The 12026-nt window shown below is 44.4% G+C and overlaps 1 protein-coding gene and 1 non-coding gene across 4 annotated transcripts in view; one reads left to right on the top strand and one right to left on the bottom strand.

The window, feature by feature from the left end:
- Positions 1-5863: 5863 nt before the first annotated feature.
- Positions 5864-5936, bottom strand: TRNAR-ACG. Its single transcript has one exon. It is a non-coding gene; the product is annotated as a tRNA-Arg (tRNA).
- Positions 5937-6106: 170 nt separating this feature from the next.
- Positions 6107-12026, top strand: part of SACM1L (SAC1 suppressor of actin mutations 1-like (yeast)) — a 55400-nt gene continuing 49480 nt past the window's right edge. The window contains exons 1-2 of one of the 3 annotated variants that reach the window (XM_011981094.1): positions 6107-6363; positions 7197-7236. Coding sequence is in view for 1 of the 3 variants with exons in the window: in XM_011981093.1 (XP_011836483.1) it covers positions 6332-6363 (32 nt within the window). In the remaining 2 variants the exon portion in view is untranslated. The remainder of the gene's footprint in view (positions 6364-7196; positions 7237-12026) is intronic. The other 2 variants (XM_011981093.1, XM_011981095.1) reach the window with 2 other exon arrangements.

Genomic DNA, 12026 nt, shown 5'->3' with positions numbered 1-12026 from the left:
CCCCCCACCACCACCTCCCAGCCCCTTTTCTGCATGGCAGGTGAAAAATTGAAAGTACCTCTGATTCATCTCCTCCCACAACCAATCAGACTGCTTGCGGGCCAAGTCTTCATTTGAGTATAACTTTGTAACTTCAGCCTCTAATTGGTTGCTTTCCACAACCAGATGTTCGTACAGGGTGGTGTAACTTTGTAACTTTGCTTCAGCCTCTGATTGGTCCCCTCTCACAACCAATCAGACTGATCATGGACCTCTACTTCATTTACATAGGGTGTACAACAAGGAACCAATGGGCAACCTCTAGGGGGTATTTAAACCCCAGAAAATTCTGTCAGCGGGCTCTTGAGCTGCTTGGCCTGCTCCCACCCTGTGGCGTGTACTTTTGTTTTTCAAAAACTCTTTCGTTGCTTCATTCTTTCCTTGCTTTGTGCGTTTTGTCCATTTCTTTGTTGAAGATGCCAAGAACCTGGACACCCTTCACCCCAGGAGGAGCATTAGTCAGCCTACCACAGACTCCAACAAACATTTTTTGAGAGGAAATGAAAGAATATTCCTAGGTTATTGGGTGCCTTTTCTTCAAGAAGCCCTGAAAGTGGGGTTTGCATTTTTCCCTGGATTGAAAACAGAAATGCTTCCTACACAAACATGATTGAGACTTTGTACTCTAGGTGTTAAAAAACATTAGAGTAGGTCATACCCTGTGGGTTATGGTCAGAGAGATCTGGTTAGAAGTTCCCAGGTAGGCGACAGCACTAGATATGTGACACTTCTAGGAGAATCCCTGGCTCTGTGGATACGTCTAGGGGTGTAAGGCAGCCTCAGGGACTGCCACCACTTGGTTACATACATGTCCCTCCAACTAATCCTAGCTCTCAAGGACAGGCAGTTCTGGGCCCTGTGTTGCCCATGAGACTTGGTCCACAGCAAGCCTGTGACGGAGTGAAAGTGAGGGGACACCCAATTCGAAAACTCAGCAGGAAGCCAGACTCCATGATAGACAAAATGGATCAAAGTGAATCAGCTCTGTTGTTTGGGGAAATACCTGAGGTTTGTTGTTTTGTGCCAAGAAGATTAACGACACGGACACACGTGAGTAGGTTAAGGAGCGGAAAGTTTAACAGGCAGAAAAAAGAGAACAGCTCCCCCATGCAGAGGGAGGAGGACTCCTAATGGATCTCCCCATTCCTGGCTGGAAGCAGTCTGATACACAGAGGAAGGGTTTGAAGAGGTGGTGTTTGATTTACATAAAGCCCAAGGGATTAGTTTGACCAGCTATGCCATTTACATAGCCCTCGGAGAAACTGGCCATTCCACCTTGATCTTTTATTATGCAGATGGGGTTTTTTACCTGGCCAGAGCCTTGACACCTGCACACATGGCAACAAACAGAAGAGAGGAGAAATCTTCCATATTGGATGTACCTGGCTTCCAGGTGCATTTATCTATGCAAGCTTCTAGCTTGCTTATTTATGCTTGCAGCTTGACTTTTCAGGCTGCTTTCTGTTAGAAAAAAAATGGTTTTGGGGGCTGCTTTTTATTAAAAGAAAAGCCTTACCAAGGACTCGTGTACCCTCACTATCTGCCTGAATAATTTTTTTTAACTTCTATATTAAAAGGTCTACAAGTGGGAGCTGAGGTTGTAGAAATTATTTGGATGTGCCAACAAGCTTCATCTGCAGCTTGGACTGTCTTCACTGGAAGTCCTCTGGCAGATTTTGTAAAAAGTTATATTTATGTAACAATTTTACTATAGGAAAAACTCACCTAAAGATATGAATTTATATTACTCATCATTGGCTGGTTCCTTATCCTGAACACTGGTTTCCTTGGAATCTGATTTTGGCTTGTTTGGCCTTTAAAAACCCCAGAAGAATGGATGTTTCTGCCAGATTATTTTCTGGTTTTCAGTCTCACTATATGTCACAAAAGCCTTGGTTTATGGTTCCCAACTGGTGAAGAAACGTCAAACTTTGCCTCTCTTAGTTCCTTCTACATGACAATGGGTGGTGGCTGCTCAGATGGAAGCATTTTTTTTTCCCTAAAGCCTATGAGACAGGCTGCAACTTAAACCCCTATTTTATTAAAGGAGAGGAAATGTCCAAGAGCCCAGAGCTAGTGGGTAAAAGCATCATCAGGACTAGAAATGGGGTCTTCTTGTTGCCAATTAGTAGGGGTGAGGGGTAAGTGGCATATGTGACTGCCATCCATGCCCAGACAGGGAATTGTCCTTGAACCCACTCATGTGGTGTCTTCTAGGGTACAGTGAGTCCTCAGGGCAGGACAGCCTTGGGGTCAAGAGCCCAGACTCAGGTGCTATCTCAGGTTTTGTAACTCAATTGCTCAATGACCTTAAGCCAGTTTAGTTCCCTCATCTGTGAAAATGGGGATAACAACCGAATTTACCTCATGGGATTGTTGTAAGGAATGATGGAATTCATCCAAGTAAGGGAATTAGAGCAGTTCCTGTCATGAAGTAATTGCTCAATAAAGTGTGTCAGGTTTTAAGAGTAATTGATCTTTACGTCATGATAAATGGCAACAAAATAAATGACAAATTGATTAAAGTAAATAGTAAAAACAACACAAGAACAAAACATTAAAAAATCATATAATAGGCCAGGCGCAGTGGCTCATGTCTGTAGTCCTAGCACTTTGGGAGGCTGAGGTGGGCGGATCACAAGGTCAGGAGATCGAGTCCATCCTGGCTAACATGGTGAAACCGCGTGTCTACTAAAAATACAATAAATTAGCTGGGCGTGGTGGCGAGTGCCTGTAATCCCACTACTCTGGAGGCTGAGGCAGGAGAATGGAGTGAACCCGGGAGGCGGAGCTTGCAGTGAGCCGAGATCGAGCCACTGCACTCCAGTCTGGATGACAGAGCAAGACTCCGTCTCAAAAAAAAAAAAAAAAAAAAAAAAAGTGAGAGACCTTGGAGAATCATATCCCAAGAATCAGCAGTTTCTTTTACTGGACCTTTAAGATTGAGACGTGTGACATGCAGTGACATGTAAGGTCACTTTGTCTCTTTTGTGAATGTTACCATTTTTTTTCTTCTGAGGTTATGACCAAAGAATCCTCGAGGTGAGTGATCCTTCAGTTTTGAGACAGCCACATGCAGGAACATGGGACTTGCAGAGTGATGGGGCCAAGTGTGTGGTTAGAATCCTTGGGGTGGGGAAAGAGTTTGTTCTAGACTCCAGTTTAGTCCTTGTGGCTACCAGGTCTGACGTGCCAAGGACACGGGAAAGCTGGGAGTGAGGATGCTGATAGTCATGGCACCTTACACCAGAATAAAACTTTCTTTTTTTTTTTCTTTTTCTTTTTAAGTGATAAGAGAACGGCTAGTCTGATTTTACCAACATGGGCTGCTATTTGCTTAAGACTGATGGTGCAAGGGGTGAAGATGCAATCAGGGTAAAAGGTGGTCTGGGGTTGTGGTGTGCTGGCAAACCAGCCCTTCTGGGGCACAAAATTTAAGAGCCCTGATATGGAGTATTTGCTGATATCTATAATGTAAATATTCCCACTGTGGCCACTTTCCAGTTACCAGCAAGGCATCCCAGCACTAGGGGTTGGGAGGAGATGGCATAGTCCTAAGAGTCAGCCTCGGGCATTGAGCCATGTGGGACTGGGCAGTGGGGTATCTGGTCTGGTTCTAAATGCTGTGATGAAGCAGTAGCAACTGTAATAGCTGATATTTCCTGTGTGCTCACCACATTCCAAGGACTGTATGTTCTTTATCATCCCTCATTTGATAGACAAGACAACTGAGACACAGAAGGGTGAAGTAAACAGAAAGTATGCAATAAGTACTCCATCCCAGACCATCTCATCCAGAGGGCACTGTCTTGACCACTCTACTACTGTGGTTGCTGTGAGGCAGTAACTTGTCTGTCAGTGTACTTCTTCATCAAAGCTGCATAGTCAAAAAGCCACAGGAGGCTGTGAGGAGAAGCTCTCTGCTGCTCTGTTGAAGTCTGTATTGGTTTCCTATGGCCACTCTAACAAATTACCACAACCTTGGTGGCTTAAAACAACCCAAATATATCTTTCTGTCATCCTGGACATGAGCCAAAGTCAAGGTTGTCAGCAGAAGCGCAATGCTTTCAGAGGCACTATAGGGGACTGCCCATTCCTTGCCCCTTTTCTGCTTCTAGAGGCTGCCCATTTTCCTTGGCTTGTGGCCGCATCATTCTGGCTGCTTCTATTGTCACATCTCCTCTCTCACCCTCCCTGCCTCCTTATAAGGATGCTTGTGATTATATCCATCCAGATAATCCAGAATCTCCCATTTTGTGATTCTTAATAACATCTGCCGCCGGGCGCAGTGGCTCAAGCCTGTAATCCCAGCACTTTGGGAGGCCGAGGCGGGCGGATCACGAGGTCAGGAGATCGAGACCATCCTGGCTAACACAGTGAAACCCCGTCTCTACTAAAAAAAATACAAAAAACTAGCCTGGCCAGGTGGGAGGCTGAGGCAGGAGAATCACTTGAACCTGGGAGGCAGAGGTTGCAGTAAGCCAAGATCACGCCACTGCACTCCAGCCTGGGTGACAGAGTGAGACTCCGTCTGAAATAATAATAATAATGATAATAATAATAATTCAACACAGGGTCTCATTCTGTTGCTCAGACTGGAGTGCAGTGGCATGGTCACAGCCTCGACCTCCTGGGCTGAGGTGATCCTCCCACCTCAGCCTCCTGAGTAGCTAGGATTATAGGTGCACACCACCAAACCTAGCTAATTAAAATTTATTTATTTATTTATGTATTAGTGATGAGGTCTCGCTATGTTGCCCAGGCTGGTCTCGAACTCCTAAGCAGCATCATTTTTTCTAAGTGTGAAACTGGTAATAACCCAAATTCCCAGCATAAGGGTTATACATAAAATATCTAGCTCTCTGATGAAATATCTTCAAAGAATATTTAATGACCTTAAATCTCAGACAAAAAGGTAAGGGGACAAAATGAAGAACCTATTTCCTTCCACACAACCCCAATTTGAAAAAACACATGTGCAAGTATACCCATGTTAAAAAGTATAGAAGAAAAAAAGGCTTTAAGGAAAAAAAATAATAGTAATGATCTAGGGTAGGAATCACGTTATTATTCCCAATAATTTTATATCTTTTAAAAATCTATAATTTTATCAGGGGAAAACGTTATGTTGCGGAAATTAATTGATCGAGTGATAACTCAACGGACAGTATCCGATGACTCATATAATCCCACGGTTCGAGTCCCCTTTCGGCCGCAGACGTTTCGAGCCTTCTCGGGTGTCCAAGTAGCGCATCTGTACAATGAGGGGTAATATACTAGACTACCTGAGGTCTTGTTACTGCAAAAACACCCATGTATTAAGGTTTCCCAGTGGAATTTGGGGGCCGGGTTGACTTCGGAGCTGGAGCTCGCAAAGGCCAGGGCTTCTGCAGATTCTGACGTTTTGTGGACCCCCACTACCGCGCGCAGCCGCACTGCAGGTTTTCTTCGCTGCTGGTTGGATCACAACGCTATGGGGGCTTCTGCTCCACGGCGGGGAAAGGCCAGAACCGCTGCCTTAAATGCGCTTTTGCGTCATCCGGTTGCTAACCTCCGGCCACAGCAATGCCCACTCCAAACTGCTACTTTTCCAGGTGTGTTTGTCTAAATATACCCCATTTACAGACTTCTCAGGTGCATCATTAGGAACAGGACGCTCTGCAGTTTGCGAACCACCTCAGACAACTCCAGGTTCCTAGCATAGTTTAAAGGATGACATTGTGAGCAAACTAGCATCAAAATTTGAGATATTTAACTTTCACATTTTAACCATACGCCTTTCCAAGGTCTTGTAATACATGCAAGTGTGGCAAAACGAGCACTGCGAGCCAGCCAGGAGTCGAACCTAGAATCTTCTGATCCGTAGTCAGACGCGTTATCCATTGCGCCACTGGCCCCGAGCTGGTAAACCCCTCTCCGCGAGGGCTGATCACCCTTATGTAGCATGAACAGGCTTCCGGGAACCAGCGATCCATTTTGCCCCGGCGCCACAGCTCCCGCTGCTCCGCCTTTCCCCGAAACGCGCTCCACCAATCCGCAGCGGCTTCGTCATGGCGCTCTTCGTCGCACTCCAACCTGCGGCATCGGCGGCATGTCTCGCGTGCTCTAGCTCGCACACTAATTTGTCCTCCACAGCCTCCCGTTAAGGCCGGCTCTCCTGTGGGGCGGGGAAAGGGGTGGGACGAGGCTGGGCGCTGCGGCCGCCTTGCCAGGGTGACCGGTAGCGCTGTAGCCGAGGTGGCGGCGCGGGGCGGGGCCGGCGGAGAGACAAGGAAGGAGGTGGTTGTGCAGGATGGCGACGGCGGCTTACGAGCAGCTGAAGCTGTGAGTCCCACGGGCCGGAGGGGCGGCGGGCAGGGAGGCAGCTGCAGGCCCCGGCCTCGGGGAGGGCTTCTGAGTCCCGGGCGGCAGATAGTGTGTGGGAGCTCCTGGCACTTACCGGTCTTCCTCATCCGGCGCGGCCTCTCCTAGGCCTTGCCCGAGTAGCCATGGACCGGGAACCAGCGGCGCGCCGGTGTTTCTCCACCGTGCTCGGCCCCAGCGCCCACAGCTGAAGAGAGAAGCTGCAGATTGGCCTCCAGCGAGTGGGGGTCGGCGTTATGATGCGGCCCTTCAGGGCACGCTTGTCCCCACTTTCTATGGAGAGCTAGAGACTGAATTTAGCTGTATGACTTAGCAAAGAAAAAGAGTTTTTTCTTACTTAACGGACCTGAAACAGCAATTTAGAGTCTACACACAAATCATCAAACCTTTGTTTGGGTTACAGCCTATCTGGGTACTGAAGCCTGCCTGACCACTCTTCAGTGTGCAGAAAAAATTTAAAGTACAGTCAGTACTCTTAAGGTCCTGAAGGAGTTTACTTTGGTTTAAATTTTAAACAGCTCCAGCCAAAAGCAGGTTCTTAAGTCTGTGTCGACAGCCAGAGGCTAATCTCGAGAATTCTGACACTGCAAATTGACTTTTCGGTAAATCCAAGTTGTTGAATCTTTGAGAGAGAGGCTCTGGTTGTTAAGAGTTATAAAATAGGTGTTTTTAAAGACTTTGGTTTGTCTTGGATTAAAAACAACACGTGTTTATTTCCCTTAGTGTTACCCATTTAGCATCCACACTTTTCTTGCCTGTAAATAATTGTACTCACTTCGTGTTTATACCCCTAGGCTGTTTGAAAATCTGGTGGCCACAGCCTGGGAATATCTGGTAGGAGAAACAAATGTAATTTTTAAACAGCTTATCTATCCCTATATATAAGCTAAAATATCTTGGCACTTAGGCATAGGTATCACATTTCCTTTGCAGGGAAATGACCTCAAAATGTGGTTTGGGCACTTCTTATGCTCCTCAGACCTCAAGCTCACTAATAACTTTCTGAAAGGTTCAGTGGAAAGTTAGAGGTGCAAAATTCAGAGAGAGGGGTCATCTATTCCACACTGTGTGTGTTGCAGAAAAGATGATTGCTTTTTCTACAGTCCACCCCGTGTGCCATTTCTGTTTACTGTAATGTTCTTTGAAAACCCTAGCTGCACGCTTCCCTCCACATTTTCCTCTCCACCTTTCCGTATTTTCTCCCAGTTCCCCTTCGCAAAGTGCTCACCTTGTCGTTGGTGAAAGAGTTCAAGGAAGTGTCTTCCACTGTGTTTCTGGTCAGGCCACTGTCACATGTGCTCTGCTAGCTAATTAGGTTATTGTCTATCTGATAGGCACTGAAGGGTTTAATGTGATCCTACACCAGGTCTCAAATGTGTTTAAGCAATATGGAGCCATGGCTTGATGCAGCTTAGCGTGACAAAGATTGAATAGAATGGAGAACTTGAGAATTATGATGATTGTTTTTCAGCTGCCAGAATACTAAATTTAACCAATTCAGACCTTAAAACAAACGAAAATCCTCTGTATACATAAAAGAGAAAGGAAATTTGTCCCTTAAGTAGTAAGAATGATGTTTTTGTATTGATTTTTGTGAGAAGTGGAAACTCTTAAATTATTTGGGTGATAAAGTCAAACTGGGGTTATGTGAAACTCATTCTCTCATTTGTCAGTCCTAGCTTTTCCCCCCCTGAAAAAAAAGTTTTGAGTGTTTCTGTAAATGTGAAGGTACAACTTTTTTGCAACTTTTTCTTTACCAAGGGGTTTATGAGTTAGAATTTCCATTTTTATTCCTTCCTTTTGGCCCTTCCTGCTCTGAGGCTGCTGTTGAAGGTTTTAAATGTGGCTCCTGCCCTAAGGAGTATTCTTTTTCGGGTGCATTTAGAAGTGAAATTGGTTTCTGTATAAGAATTGGTAGGAGATAGTAGCCATTTCAAAAAATGTGTCTAGAGATGTTCTAAGAAATATCCATGCAAAAGAGATAGTTTGATTATTTTATTACAAAAGGATTGCTACAGGATTTATTTAAATGTTGAAATGCTTGTTTTTTCCTTTTGTTTCGTTTTGTTTTTGAAGAGATGGGGTCTCATTCTGTTGCCCAGGCTGGAGTATAGTGGTTTGGTCATAGCTCACTGCAGCCTCTAACTCCTAGTCTCAAGTGAGCCTCCCACCTGAATACTGTAGGCAGTTGCAACACAGTGGTAAAGATTTGTGTATATATACATACATAAACAAGAAAAGGTACAGTAAATATACAGTATTATAAGCTTATAGGACCCCCGTCATATATGGGGTCTGTTGTTGACCAAAGCATTGTTACATGGCACATGGCTGTATTTTGTTTTTCCAACCAGTTTACACCTTAACATTTTCTTCTGTAGTCCTCCTCAGTACCTAGCATAGAGCCTTGTGCAGAGCAGCTCCTCAGTGAATCACCTGAGTGAATGAAAGGAACTTTCCAGTATAGACCACGTACTAGCACTTCAAAAAGAACACAGTGTAGGTTAATTTGGAATGTATCCTTTTGAAGAAACACAGCTTAAAAGTCATTTCATGTGTGTTGTCTTCACAGTGTCTCTGTGAGGTCATAGGCTGATATGTATCCTGTCATTGTTGAAAACAGTCTAATAATTGCCCTTGGCCACAAAGTCAGATCATACAGTCAAGCTATGGTAGAGCTGACCTTGGAATACAGCTGGTCCAGAGTCCAGTGATCTTTCCATTCCATTTTGTTATCCATATTACCTTTTTTTCTCTTATCAGATTGCTCTCGCCTTAGTCCTCAGACATGCCAGGTATTGAAATGAGTCACTTACAACCAAATATAGTTGACATGTCCATGTGAATTTCCATATATTTAATGTGGAAAACAGAATATTGATTTGCTCAGAATTTAAAATTCATACTTTTTAAACTTCCAGGCAATTCTGAATATCCTGTTAGGCTCCATTTTTCTTTTTAAGTCATTTGTATAGGCATGGATAATGTCAGACAGTGATAAATTTGAAATTGCAAAATAATTAGACTGAAAATGTAATTTTTAAGCAGCTTATCTATCCCTATATATAAGCTAAAATATCTTGGCACTTAAGCATAGGTATCACATTTCCTTTGCAGGGAAATGACATCAAATGTGGTTTGGGCACTTCTTATGCTCCTCAGACCTCAAGCTCACTAATAACTGTCTGAAGGTTCAGTGGAAAGTTAGAGGTGCAAAATTATTGGATACATTTAAAGCGTTTTTTCTTTTTTTTTTCTTTTAAAAGGTCATTTGAAACTAGGTGTAAGGCAGGGAATCCTTTAGATACTGCATCAGGCTGCACATGCCTCTGAAAAATACTGTTTCCTCAGGAAATTGCCTTTTTTAAGAGTCTCATAACTGTGAGGTCATCAGTCAGGTATAATCCAACCTTGAAAACAGATGTAACCTAAGCTACCTTGTGATGCAGACACATGTAATCTGTTCAATATAATGAACATTTATATTATTCACAGAACTCTCCTGGTGAAGGTAGGGGTATAGGGCAGCCAAGGTTAGTCTCATGAGTTTTAGCACAGATCATATGGGGTTTGTATCCAAAGCATTAGTTGGCTGGGAGTTCAGGCTAGTTCAGGCTTACCTAGGCTAACCTGGCCAGCCTAGGTTAGTGCTAGGCCACATCAAATGACTTGGTATGCTTGTTTGAAGTGCATATTCCAGGGCCTCACATTAGGCCTACTGAGTGAAAATCTCTGGGGATGAGCCGTGGAAATCTGCAAGTTTAGCTGTCCTGGTAGTTTTTATGCACTCTGAAATATTTTAGGGCAGGGCATACATAGCTGAGTTAGGACCAGAACATGCTGGTAGAAGAGAATTCTTTGGAAGATATGGGGCTCTGGTAGATGGTGCTATGGATTAGAACTTCAGATTAGGTGGAATTTGGACCTAGTCCTGTGAAGAAGTCTGGTTGAGAGAATGGGTTTTAGGGTATTCAGGGAATAGGATGTAGATGGGAACACAGAGTTTTGAAAAAGAAGATAGCATATTAGAATGAGTTTCTAGAAACACCAGCAGGTTTGGAATTGGGTCGTGCCCCTGGGGAATCTGTGATGAACTTGAGCTATAGGAGAGGCAACCAGGGAGGGCTCAGTGAGGAGGTACCCAAAGGGAGGATGAATGGTGGAGGTAGGAGCACCTTCCGCCTATGAGTGTAGTATGCACAGGGGATCCTTCTTTACTAAGTTCTTTTCTTTTTGCTCACCAAACCTAGTAAAATGTTGTGCCTCTGTCTTTTCAACCAGAGATATATTAAATTTGATCATTAAGATCTTGATTTAATTCTTTTTTTTTTTTTTTTTTTTTTGAGATGGAGTCTCGCTCTGCTGCCCAGGCTGGAGTGCAGTGGCACAATCTCGGCTCACTGCAACCTCCGCCTCCCAGGTTCAAGTGATTCTTGTGCCTCAGCCTCCCGAGTAGCTGGGACTACAGGCATGCACCACCAGGCCCGGCTAATTTTTGTATTGTTAGTAGAGACGGGGTTTCACCATGTTGGCCAGGCTGGTCTTGATCTCCTGACCTCAAGTGATCCACCCGCCTCGGCCTCCCAAAGTGTTGGGATTGCAGGCATGAGCCACTGCACCTGGCCAGATTCTTTACATAAGATTTTTGAGGGAATATGTTTTTGCTACAGTTTTACGACATATCACTGTGGTTCCTATACAAAATAGTGGTTTCATTATTTTTAAAAATTGTGGTAAAAGAAAACTTAAAATTTACCCTCTTAACCATTTTTAATGGGCAATAAGCACATTCATGTTGTACAACCACTATCACCATCCATCACCAGAACTCTTTTCATCTTGCAAAAATAAACTCTGTGCCCATTAAACAACTCCCCTTTTCTGTATCCTCCCAGCCGCCGGCAACCACCATTCTACTTTCTGTCTCTATAAATTTGACTTCTCTAGATGCCTCATGAAGTGGCAGTATTTGTCTTTTTATGACTCGTTTATTTTAGTTAGCATAATGTCCTTAAGGTTCATCCATTTTGTAGCATGTGACAGAATTTCCTTTTTTTTTTTGAGACGGAGTCTCGCTCTGTCACCCTGGCTGGAGTACAGTAGTGCGATCTCGGCTCACTGCAACCTCCGCCTCCTAGGTTCAAGCGATTCTCCTGCCTCAGCCTCCCAAGTAGCTGGGATTACAGGTGCGTGCCACCACGCCCAGCTGATGTTTTGTATTTTTAGTCGAGACGGGGTTTCACCACATTAACCAGGATGGTCTCCATCCCCTGAGCTCGTAATCTGCCCACCTTGGCCTCCCAGAGTGTTGGGATTCCAGACCTGAGCCACTGTGCCCAGCCCAGAATTTCCTTTTTAAGGCTGAATAATTTTCCATTATATGTATGTACCACATTTCGTTTGTTCATTTGTTGATAGACACATAGGTGGTTTCCACCTTTTTGGCTATTATGAGTAATGCCAGTATGAATGTGAGTATACAAATATCTTTTTGAAAACCTACTTTCTGGCCGGGCGCAGTGGCTCAAGCCTGTAATCCCAGCACTTTGGGAGGCCGAGACGGGCGGATCACGAGGTCAGGAGTTCGAGACCATCCTGGCTAACACGGTGAAACCCCGTCTCTA

This window comes from Mandrillus leucophaeus, unplaced genomic scaffold, assembly GCF_000951045.1.
Source record: "Mandrillus leucophaeus isolate KB7577 unplaced genomic scaffold, Mleu.le_1.0 Scaffold22, whole genome shotgun sequence".
Classification (NCBI taxonomy): Eukaryota; Metazoa; Chordata; class Mammalia; order Primates; family Cercopithecidae; genus Mandrillus; species Mandrillus leucophaeus.
The sequence above is the reverse complement of the archived record's forward strand: the minus strand, read 5'-3'. Positions and strand labels throughout refer to the sequence as shown.